The 12,647-nt window shown below is 35.9% G+C and overlaps 1 protein-coding gene and 1 non-coding gene across 4 annotated transcripts in view; both read left to right on the top strand.

Moving 5' to 3' along the window:
• The window catches only part of GTF2A1 (general transcription factor IIA subunit 1), a 51,044-nt gene that overhangs the window by 18,195 nt on the left and 20,202 nt on the right, over window positions 1–12,647 (top strand). For all 3 annotated transcript variants that reach the window (XM_023742233.1, XM_023742232.1, XM_004388083.3), the window contains exons 3-6: window positions 2,302–2,506; window positions 5,237–5,301; window positions 10,177–10,252; window positions 11,478–11,611. In XM_023742233.1, coding sequence (XP_023598001.1) covers window positions 2,302–2,506; window positions 5,237–5,301; window positions 10,177–10,252; window positions 11,478–11,611 — 480 coding nt within the window. The remainder of the gene's footprint in view (window positions 1–2,301; window positions 2,507–5,236; window positions 5,302–10,176; window positions 10,253–11,477; window positions 11,612–12,647) is intronic.
• LOC111822753 (small nucleolar RNA SNORA79) lies at window positions 3,595–3,738 on the top strand. Its single transcript, XR_002825868.1, has one exon. It is a non-coding gene; the product is annotated as a small nucleolar RNA SNORA79 (small nucleolar RNA).

A 12,647-nucleotide genomic window follows, 5' to 3' on the forward strand; every position in this document is an offset into this window, starting at 1 on the left:
ATGCAGGTTACACTCTAGAGAGTCTGAGTTGGTAGGGGCACGATGGAGCCCGGGAGTCTTCTTTTGTAAATAAGCATTCTAGGTTGTTAGATATATATATCTAGTCTACAGATTACACTTTGCTGTGGGTCCAGTTTTGAAGCAGAAAATGACATCATATTTGTAAATTTTAGAAGTAAAATGCCGAACAGTGTATAGTCTTGACATTTGCTTTTTAACTTGATTACATTTACAAAGAAATTCTAAACTGATTTTTTATGATTCACTAATGACTTGCAATCTGTAGTTGGAAAACCATTAGTTTAGACTTGAGAGCAGTTCTCAAACTTTAGCATGCATCAGAATCACTGGGACATTTGTTAAAGCAGATTTTTGTGATCTGCCCCAAGAGTTGCTAATTCAGTAGGTCTGGAGAAGGGTCTGAGAATTAGTATTCTAACAAGTTTCCAGGATGCTGATGCTGTTGGCTCCAGGACTGTGTTTTGAGGACCACTGATTTGTAGAGGATAGATAGGAAGGAAATTTCCACTGGAATGTAGGTTCTGTGAAGACAAAGATTTTTGTCAGATTTGTTCACTCTCTGTTCTCAGTCCCTCTAACAGTGTCTGGCACAAAGGAGATATTCAAGGATTACTTATGGAATGTATGACTTACTGCAGGGAGTGCAGTGAGTCCAGCCCTTACACTCTGCAGTAATACTGGTGGGAGGAGAGGACTTGAACTAGGGCAGTAGTAGAGATAGATTGAAAAAATGCTTTGGAAGGGGAATTGACAATAATGATGGCATGTTGGGGGTGGATTCGGACTCCTGTTGTGTTGATTTGGGAGGCTAGGGGAATAGTGGTACCCAGCACCGAGCAGCACATAATATGTATTCATTAACATTTGCCATTATCATGGAGGTTGTTAAATTGAAGTGGTGGCTTTCTAATTGAGGATGATAAAAGTGAAGCATTAAATTTAGAAAATTATGGTTTGAAAAACTTTCTTAAACAAAGCATTAATTACTTTCCTCCTTGATTTTTGGCTGATAAGAAGCTAAGTTTGTTTTGGAAGGGGGAAAGAGATATAGAAAGTTAAGGTGATAGCAAAGTATTTTTATACATTTTTTTTTGCAGCCTTACTGTATAATACATTAGTCATAATGTGTTTTATTCATCGTTGAAGTGTGCCTGTTTTGTACTGTGTTCTGTGCTAGGTGCCACTTTACATAGATGAATCAGATAAAACTTGGGTTCTCAAAAAGTAGTGCTTTGCTACCACTGGAAGAAGCTAGCCATTTTTAGTCTGGGATTTGCACTGGGAGAATTCTGGGAGAATACAAAGTATGTGTGGGTTTGCATGCGTGGGTGTGCACATGTACATACAGTACATACAGGCATGCACACACAGCCCTTATTGGTAAATCTTTGTGTATAAAATGATGAAGTTTCATTTGTATTTTCAAGAAGCACTTTATGACTTTCTTGGGCAATTTTCTCACAGAGTCAAGGCTCTAGATTCGACCCTAAACCTGGTAGAGAGGAAGTGCATTAGGGAGAAGGATGGAATAGTTGCAGATATGTTCTTATCCTTCTTCCCTTTGTCTGCTTCTGATTTTTTTCCATCATAGAACCTATCTTAGGGGTGACATGAGAAAATGGAGGTGATTAAGCAGTAAAGGATTGCCAATCCTTGCCATGATGAAAGAGGGAGGAAAATTTCAGGAAATGTGGAAGGCTGGAAAAAACCTTCAGACATTGCTGTTTCTTATTCCTATGTAGGATTGAACACATGAAAAGTTAGGCTTATCTAACTGGAGGACTGCCTCTATAATGTTCCTCATTGTTCTAATCAAGAAAAGATGAATTTCTGTTCGTATATGTTACTTAAAAGGCAAAAAACTTTGTATTAAGGAAGGATTTCCATAAAAGTAGTTTCATAAAGGTTTTCATGTTAAAAGGATAATCTTTGATTACTTAAAAAAATATGTCTGTGAAAGTCTTTGCTAAATAATGCCTTATAGTTAAGAAATTACTATAGAAAATTTGTAGAAGATATAAAACCAAGCAAATAAAAAATTTTTTTCAGAACTCTAACAAAATGAGGTGTGTAGTACTTTAAAAATTCATTTTCATTATTGTTTACACTTGGATAAGAATTAGAAGAGATTGATTTTGTAGCTGGACTGGTTTTGAAAATGGAATAATTTTATAAACATAAAGACTAATAATAAGCAAAATATGTTTTGTCCTATGTCAGTATGTCTGGAATTGTCTTCTCTGACTTTCACTTAGAAATATTTAATGTCCTTTCCCTTAGTTATGGGAGAATAAGCTCATGCAGTCGAGGGCAGTAGATGGATTTCATTCAGAAGAGCAGCAGCTTTTATTGCAAGTTCAGCAGCAGCATCAACCCCAGCAGCAGCAGCACCACCACCACCATCATCATCAGCAAGCTCAGCCACAGCAGACGGTACCGCAGCAAACACAGACCCAGCAGGTCCTTATTCCTGCGTCACAACAAGGTGAGACTGGATTTGTTTTCCTGCTTACAACGTGGAAATGAAATTTGTCCTTTTGAAAGAAGAGAAATATTCTGGCTTTCTTGGATCTTGTTTTTAAGAGGTGCTTTGTAAACCTTAAAAAAAAGCATTGATTTTGTTCCCCTTTTGATTGCCAAAATATGTGTGTGTGTGTGTGTGTGTGGGTAGGTAGGTAGGTAGAGCTATAAAATGTGGATCCTATTGATGAATTTTTAGTTTTTTATATAGTAATGTTAGAGAAGTAATTCATGAATTGAAAGCCTAAGATGACGTTCAGATAAGTTGTCTTAATATTTTCTTTTGAGAAGGCTATATAGAGGATTTCCTAAAATAAATTGGATCTACAAAGGTTTAATTTGTGAAGGTTTCATTATTGTATATTGTAAAATAGTGATCTGTCCTGCTTTATGAAACTGGTGTATTCCTTCAAAAAAATGTTTGAGTTTAGTTTTTGTAAATACATCTTAAAAACTGGAAGATGCAGTCTGAACACTCAATCCTATAGTAATTTATGTAAGTCCAATTTGACTGAATCATGTTTCTTTGAAGTGAAGAGGGAGTATATATGTATTTTAATTTTTGTATAATTTGATTTATGGATAAGAAAAGACTATAGACTGTATCCGTAGTGCTTTGTACTATGCAAAACATTTTATAAATGTTTCATTGAAGCCTTAGAGAGGCTTTGTGAAGTAGCTCTTAACTCCATTTTACAGCTGAGAAAAATCTGGGATATGAAAAGTGTAAGAAACTGTACCCATTATTTGTAGCAAATATTTTCTTTCATGACAAACATTCATTCAGTTATAAAACTTACTGGGCCTTCTCTAATTCAGTACATCTTTTGAATGTTTATTGAAAAGGAGAATGAAGGTAAATGAAAAATTTACTTTAAGGCAACCATTTAGTTACCTCTCTCATCTGGGAGTACATGTAAGACTTAAAATTGATAGTGAAAGGACAGTAGAAGGTCTATTTAAGTTATTTTACTGTTTACATCAGGTAAGACTTTTAATGTCTGATTTTAGTCTATACCTTGCTTTAAGTAATATTATTCTTTTAGTTTATTTTGATGACTGTTCCTCCTTTTGCCTTCAGACCTGGCACTTGGATTTTAGGTCATCATAAATTAAAATTTGATTTTCCTCACTCAGAGAATATCAGGATAATGGGATTATCTGTCTGTTCTCTGAAATTTGCGGAATCAAACAGTTCTTTTTACACTTATGTAGGATTGCTGTTATTTCTGATTTGTGTTTTTTAAAGTTTATGAAAGTAACTTGTGATTATGGGAACTATCAATCAGGAGAAAAGGACTACGTAGATTTTAAAAAAGTAGAATTTATCCCCTAAATTTTCTGTTGTTGTTGTTGAGAATATTCACAGCAAAACATATACCAATTCAGCAGTTTCTACGTGTACAGTTTAGTGACGTTGATTACGTTCTTTGAGTTGTGCAACCATTCTCACCCTCCTTTTCTGAATTATTCCTCCCTCATTAACGTAAAATCACTGTCCCCTAAGGTTCCTATCTAGTCTTTAGAGTTGCTGTTGTCAGTTTGATCCCGTATGGATAGTTCTTAAAAGAGCATAATGCTCAAGGCAGATCTTTTTCAGTAGTTAAGCTAAACTATTGTTCAATTTTAAGATGACTTCAGGGGATATTTTTGGTTTAAGGTTTAAAGATTATCTCAGGGCAGTAGTTTCAGGGGTACCTCCACCCTCCATGGCTCCAGAAAGTCTAGAGTCCATGAGAATTTGAAGTTCTGTTCTACATTTTCTCTCTTTTGATCAGAATTATTCTATGGAATCTTTGATCAAAATGTTCAATAATGGTAGCCAGGCACCATCCAGTTCTTCTGATCTCATGGCAAAGGAGGCATTTGTTCATGGAGGCAATTAGCCACACATTCCATAGCCTCCTTCCATTCCTGACTCTCCTTTGTCTGTTGCTCTAGGTGAATAGAGAACAATTGTTGTGCCTTGGGTGACTGCTTGCAAGGGTTTAAGACCCCAGACACTATGCAGTGAACTAGGAGGTAGAACAGAAGCACTAAACACATTATTAGGCCAGTTAACTGGGGTGTCCCATGAAACCATGACCCTAAACCTCCAAACCAAGGAACCAAATCCCATGAGGTGTTTGGTTGTACATAAGTGTACATAAGCAGCCTCAGCAGCTATTCTTTTTTTTTTTTTTTGTGATTGTTGTAAATATATCTATAATAACAACTTTAGCCAATTCAACTAAAAAGCAGAATATTTTTTAAGCTCACTGTTAATGGATTAGCAACTCCTCTCAGTAATGGTATGATTGTATCAGTAAAACAGTTAATGCTGAGTTAGCAAGATTAAATTATGTTTGAAAATATCTAGTTGATTTAAGAAATCACAGAAATGCATATGTTTAGGTGTTACAGTCCTACAGTGTAGAGAATGAATCTTACTGCTTCATATTTCTGAGTTCCCTGGCATCCTTAGTATTGTCACTCATATCTTTTCTCAGTTGATGTTTTCCAGTATATAGTGAATATATCACAGCTGTTATTTGCCATAGACGCTTGAAATGTTCTAAGGTATCAAATGGTTCAGTACATTTGAATGCAGAAAATGTGGAAAACATGAAAAAAGAAGTATTGTGTAGCTTTTCTGTGATTATGAAATAGCCTCCTCATTCCTTGTTTGCATGTCTGCTTGTGTTTTTTTTTGTAGCCACAGCACCACAAGTTATTGTTCCTGATTCTAAGCTAATACAACATATGAATGCATCAAACATGGTAAGATTCAGAACTGAGCACTTTGACTATGCTTATTTTAACTCAAATTGTGATTATGCTTAGGTATGTTGTATATTAACAACATGAAGTTTATTGAAGATGTGAGCAAAAGCAGCATTTTTATTAGTTTCCTAGATACTGGATTGAGCAGCAGATCTAAAGTTTAGCTTGAGATTTAGACATTGAAGTCAATAAAATTAAACAATTCTTCTGTTGAGAATACCAAGAGATTTTGATGCTTTGTAGGAGCCATTTCATCCTCTGCTGTGTTTGGAAAATGGTGAGGGGGACCTGCCAAACCAGTTATGCCAAGTATAGTTCTTTTTTTAGAAGATCCACTAATTTTAAGAGGTCAGTAAGGCTAAGAATTAATAGCTGTTTGAAAGTGAAAACAAACTGGATAGATCAAGATGACTATTTTTAAGATTCAAACTTCAAAAAACTTTTGCTGTGATTTCACTATAGTATAGCCTGATAAGATTTATTATAATATGTAAAAGGTGTACGTTAGGCTTTTGATATTTCTGAGAGATTTCACAAGTCCTCCGATTTTCAAATATCACTTAGAGTATATATCTCCCATCAGATGTAGTAAAGAATAACTAAAATTGAAAGAAACCCATCTTTTTTAAAATAAGACATTAAAACAAAGTCTGATTAGAGTAGTTGTTCCAGCAGTTTCTAAAAAATGGTTTTTCTTTATTCTGTTTAAAATACAGAGACTATTAATGTCTCTAAAATCTCTTGACGTTTCATTCTTAAATTTAGACAAAACTTAAAGCTAACAATCATTATTTTTAGAAATATCTCATAGCCTATGTAAATAGTGCTTACAAGGAGTTTTTTCCCTAGTTCCAGATTTTTTTGTTAAAAAAAAAAAAAAAAATCACTTCTATGTGAGTAATGAGTTGTGAACCACAAAGCTCACCTGTAATTTTTAAAGCAGATAAGAAAGCAGGGCTCACCAGCTACACAAATGACTTCTTCCACATGTACCAGCTGCAAAAATTCATACCTTGGCAGAATTCCAAATTTCTACATGGTCTTTGGAATTGCTAGGGAATAATGGAAATGTAATTTTGAAATTCACAAGTATCAAAGATTTCTATTTCTACTTCTAGTTGAAGTTATGGGAATCAATTCTTTTGCATGAATATCACAAAATCCCCTTCCTGTCATTTCTCAAAATAATTTTTATTATTTGAAACATTTCCATTTCAAGTCTGAGGCCTAAAATTTCTTTTTAATCCTTATCCTTTAAAAAAAAAAAGCCTTGCCTTAGGATCCCTACTTCAGTTGGTGTTATTAAAACTGTTTCCCAAGGAGTAACACATCATTTTAAAACAAGTTTTGGTAGAATCACCAGCAGCGGGCCCATCTAATTTTGAACAGTTTTAAATATCTGAATAGCAATTGTGATTAAAGAGACAGGGGCAACATCAGTGGCCTATCTCTGATTAGGTCTCACTGATTCTAAGTTGCTGGTGAGTAGATTCTGATTCATGGCAACTCCATGTGTCGGAGTAGAACTGTGCTTCATAGGGTTTTTAGTAGCTGATTTTTCAAAGTAGATCGCCAGGTCTTTTTTTCTGAGGTGCCTCTGGGTAGACTCAAACTGCCAACCTTTTGGTTAGCAGCTGAGCGTATTAACGGTTTGCACCACCCAGGGACTCCCATTGATTCTAAAGAACAACATATTTAAACAGATCATAGGCCAGAGACTTCAATCAGTAAAATGGATTAGCATGTATGTATATTTTAACATTTTACTGTGATGTTTTCAGTGTTTGCTCCATGTATTTCACATGTTGTGAAACATAATCAGGATAGACTCTTTTCCAGGAAAATTTTTTTGTTGTTTGTTTGCATTCTTCCTGATTCATAGAAATTCATTAAAAATAGTTTTTGATTTTGCTGGTGGTTCTGTATGCTTTGGAAATGAACATATTGAAAACTTAAGTAATTTTATGAAAATGTGAGATCCCCATTACTCTCAAGTCAATTCCAACTCATAGCAACCCTGTAGGACAGAGTAGAACCTACCGCCTAAGGTTTCCAAGGCTGTAATCTTTATATGAGCAGACTGCCACGTTCATTCTCTCATGGAGCGGCTGATGGGTTCTAACTGCCAACATTTTGGTTAGCAGCTGAGCACTTTAATGACTGTGCAAAATGTGAGATGGTGATAATGTCAGATAGAAGGCTATTTCAGGGAATTTATAAAACAAGAAAGGATCCCTAGTGGCGCAGTGGTTAAGTGCAAGGCTACTAACTGGAAGGTAGGCAATTCAAACCCAGCAACTGCTCCATGGGAGAAAGATGTGGCAGTCTGCTTCTGTGGGCCAATTCTACTCTGTCCTATAGAGTTGCTATGAGTTGGAATCGACTCAGTGGCAATGGGTAAAAAACAGGACCTTATCAAACCAGTTTTGCAGGTTCTCTTTATGAAATGATTTGTCTAATTTATTATTCATGTTTGGGTTATTTCATAAAATACAAGGAAAAAATTTCAATAGTCATTAAAGTGTGTTGAGTGTATGGTACATCACTCAACAAATATTTATTGAGCAACGTGGATGTGCAGAAGGTGTACAGGTGGTTATTGTGACATCTATTTCCTGTACATCCATGGGGGAAGGACCTGGTGATCTGCTTCAGGGAGCCAAGAAAACCTTGTGAGGCAGTTCTGCTCTGTCACCATGGGGTCACTGTGCGTTGAAGTTGACTCGACAGCGCCTAACGACAACAATGCTCTATAGAAACTGCTATGTCATTTTGCCAGCAGAGGGGCATCTGTTATCTTATAAAATAAGAGTTATAGGCAGTTGATATTCCTAAATAATATTTCTCAGTAGGAAGTGACTGTCAAGATGTTCCTTAAACTTAAGTTACGTTTCGTATGCCTATGTTGACAAGATTTATTTTACATTGGATGATTAAGTATCCAATTTAAAGATGGATAGATCTGGTAGACTGTAACTGAATTCTGGAGGCATAGTGGATATTTCAAGCTAAAGATGTAGGAATTACTTAAGCCTTTCAGGTGGCTCCAAGAAGCGTATATTCTTGGAAAGCTATACCTAGCCCCCAGACCAGATAGTCGTTGCGTCATTAACCCACTTAAGTATAATTTTCCAAGTTTTGTTGACTTCTCTGGCATTAGCATCTCCAAAGCACAGTTATTTTTCTTTCTGTACTCTTACCCAAACACTGGTGTTTCTAAAAATTTATAGGTTAGATAGAGTATATAAACAGTTGATTGGAGAGTTAAACGAGAGAAAAAAGGAGTGGGGGAAAACTACCTAAATATAGTTATGTAGTGAGATACATGGAAATACGTAGAGCACAGGATTAAAAAATAGTATATAAGAGAGGTGTAATTCTTTTGGAGGGAGGGTAAGGGAAGGAGAAGTCTCCAGAAATAGTAGATTAGGAATGTATCTGTCATGGATTGAATTGTGTCCCCCAGAAATAATCTTGTCAGCTTGTGTGATTGTCCACCATTTTGTCATCTGATGTAATTTTCCTTTGTGTCGTAAATCCTAATCTCTGCCTGTGGTTAATGAGGCAGGATTAGATTATGTTAAAAAGGATTAGGGTGGGATGCAACACCCTTACTCAGGTCACATCCCTGATCCAGTATAAAGGGAGTTTTGCTGGGATGTGGCCTGCATCACCTTTTATCTTACAAAAGATGAAAGGAAAGCTAGCAGAGAGAGTTGGGGACCTCATACCACCAAGAGAGAAACACCGGAAGCACAGCACATCCTTTGGACCCAGGGTCCCTGTGCAGAGAAGTTCCTAGTCCAGGGGAGGATTGATGACAAGGACCTTCCTCCAGAGACAGCAGAGAGAGAGAGCCTTCCTCTGGAGCTAATGCCCTGAATTTGGACTTCTAGCCTACTAGACTGTGAGAAAATAAATTTCTCTTTGTTGAAGCCATCCACTTGTGGTATTTCTGTTATAGCAGCACTAGATGACTAAGATAGTATCCTAGATACAAAGAAATTCAGAGCATAATCCCACTCATGTCTTCATAACTGTCAGATACAAGCTCCATTTTAAAATGTAGAAATAAAAGTTTGCAACTCAAGATTTTAAGGGTTTTTTGGTACTACTACAACTGTTTTAAATACGTTTCACTTAGAATATAATATCAATATTGTCGTTTTTTTATCTTTTTGGTACGGAATTTTAGAAGAATTGTCAGCTATACTCCCCAAGCTGTAACTTCTGATACAAGGTTTTCTATGAAGACCTATGGATTCTAGTATAAATTTAAAAAATTAAGAATTCTGAAATGAATATTTATACCTTTACCTCAGTTGCATTATTGGAAAACAAGGAATTGTGGGTAAGGAACAAAGAATGGGAAAAACAGAAAAAAACGCATTGCCTTCGAGTAGATTCTAACTCATAGTGACCCTATAGGACAGAGTACAACTGCCCCCACAGGGTTTCCAAGGAGCACCTCGTGGATTCGAACTGCCAACTTCTTGGTTAACAGCTAACACTTAACCGCTGTGCCACCAGGGTTTCCAAAGAATGGGAAAAGAAGTAATGAAATAGTTATTTCAAAATGTTGTGCAGCATTGTTGCTAACGTGGGTGAGATTTCCTTAGAGCACAGTCGGGGCGGGGGGGGACTGAAACAATTGTTTTATTGGGTTGATTGGGGTAATTAAGTAGGTCATTTAGGCTTTGCAGTCTTCACTGTACCATTTTTAAAAATGGGGTTTAGCCTTATTAGAACTGTTCATTGTAGTATATACTAAAACAGTAAACTTCAAATACTGTTAAAATATGCTGAAGATAAACTGAGGTGGGCTGTTATGCACATGGGTGGATTTGATTTTTTTTTTTCCTTCTTTTTTAGAGTGCTGCTGCTACGGCTGCTACCTTGGCACTCCCTGCAGGTGTGACTCCTGTTCAGCAGATACTAACAAATTCAGGTAATTAGGGGAAACAGGACAATTATTTGTGTAACTCAGAAAATTGCACCATTTAGCCTTTATGGTTTGTCTTTGTTAAAAAATAGAAAATCTTAATATTTCTTTTTTTGGTGTAGGTTATTAAAATAACATTATTTGAGGGCTGTAGCACATTAACTGTAAATCATTGTTGACGATACAGTAGAGAAGGTGAGAATTGTACTTCAGCTTTCGATCCTTGAATGAGAATTTTATTTTTGAAGTATGATTTATGACTATATAGAAATGCTTGTTTACTTAGGTTTTTGCTAAACACATTTAATATACAGAATGAGTTAAACTTGATTCAGTTGAACTAATTTGTGATATCAAACTAAATTCTACAGAATATTAAGAGCAAATTTATTTTACTCTATTATACATAGTAGATCAGCATAGATTGACAAAAAACCAATGTTTACCTGTTGATCTTTGGCATATTTATGTATAGAGAATTTGTTTATGTAGATTTTAAGCATTCTCTCTATAATCTTGATTTTATAGTTTCTTATGTGTCAAGAAAAGCTTACCAGACCAAGCACTGTTTTTGTTAATTTCTCAATTTATGAAGAACAAATTAGGGACTTGTCATGCTACATAATTTACTGAGATATAATTGTTTGCTTTTTAATTAATTCATGATTCTGGGTTATCTAAAGCAACCTATTAGAGAGATTTGGTTCTACACATATAAGCCAGTCATACAGTTAGTGTTATGTGGCAGTGATAATTGGTTCAGCAAACTTTTACTACTTTTAAGTAGTTTTGAAGGTAATGTCTTAGTTGAAGATATTAAATGTACTGTTGTGCTTTCATTTTTTTTAAAGCTTTAAAAATGAAAGTGCCTGAAACTTCTGGTCTTAACTGCTCTCTCATGACTCCTAATGTGCTAGCAAAGATAATTTAAACTTTTAATCAAATTTCATAATCTACAGTTAAACGTTATTGGAAAAGAGCCAAGTATAATAAAGATGGAAAAGAAAACATTTTAAGCAATGTATTTGAACATGGAGGGTAGTCAGGTGAAGGTAAGGATTATAGTTTACTGAGTATGGATAATAGCCCTTCATGAAGTTGTTCAGCTTCTTACTTGATTATTTCTAGGGCCTTTTGGTGGTTTGATATTTGAAATGAATTCAGTTATTTAGAATTATTTTGGAATTGTCACTGCTGAAATGGTAACTGGGAATACATACTTTCTCTTTAGGCCAGCTTCTTCAGGTGGTCAGAGCAGCCAATGGTGCCCAGTATATTTTTCAGCCTCAGCAGTCAGTGGTTCTACAACAGCAGGTTATACCACAAATGCAGCCTGGTGGAGTACAAGCTCCTGTTATACAACAGGTAAAAGAATCCGTGATCACCATGGGGTTCTTATTTGTTCTTTCTGTAGGAACTCCTTGGGTGGTTCCCCTTCCTTTTCCCATGGTTTTATCTACACAAATTCTTAAGTTCTCCAGTGCTACAGACCCGACTGTCCTAAATTCCTCATGTACGCCTCACAGCTTAACACAAATTCAGCATGTTTAAAATTAAATTGTTGTCCCTTCTCATCCTTCATCTTCCCCCTGAACCTGTCTTTCTGTACCACTGTCCATCCAGCGTTCATTCAACAAGATTCAGTGGCTGGCTATGAATCATGGTCTTTGCAAGGGGCTGGGCATTTAGGAGTGAAGAAGGCAGGCACATCCTTAATTTCACAGTGCTTCTGTATTTTCTGGAAGAAGGTGATGTGTAGACCTCCCTCACCTTTACTGCCAGTATCCAAGGTATCGTGAAGTCCAACCAGTTCTTAATAGTTCTTTGTTTTATTTGACATGTTTGCAGTCCCTTAATATGTTTGAAACTAATTTTTTTTCCCTCTATTGTTAGTTCATGATCTCATAATTTCTCACTAAAATACTGTTTTATCTTCCTAACCAATGTCCAAGCTTCTACTCAGGTGCCCCTCCTAACCTGACTGCTACTCTTCATAGAGTCAGCTTTCTAAAAAAATTAACATCTTTTAATAAATTCTTATTGGAAAATGTCTAAACTCCTCAGCATGGTGTATAAGATCTTCTTTAGGATGTTATTTCTTTGAACGTCCCAGGGTTAATTCTTGCCATGTTTCTGAAGTTGTTATCTGCTTCAGTTGTTGTTTAGATCAGAGTTAATACTTGCACCTACTTGTGTGCCAGGTGTTATACTGTTGCACTGTGAGGACAATGATGAAAGAGGAATGGTTATTTTCTTGGGGAGCTTGGTACTTTACAGAGTACTGTGTAATGTCAATATGATGATAAATACAGTGGTAGAGGTAATATCAGAGGAAGGACATTAATCCAGCCTACTTACAGCTTTCCAAAATTATTTGTTGCTCTTCTGGGTTTTCACCTGA

Source organism: Trichechus manatus, unplaced genomic scaffold (assembly GCF_000243295.1).
Source record: "Trichechus manatus latirostris isolate Lorelei unplaced genomic scaffold, TriManLat1.0 scaffold00206, whole genome shotgun sequence".
NCBI lineage: Eukaryota > Metazoa > Chordata > Mammalia > Sirenia > Trichechidae > Trichechus > Trichechus manatus.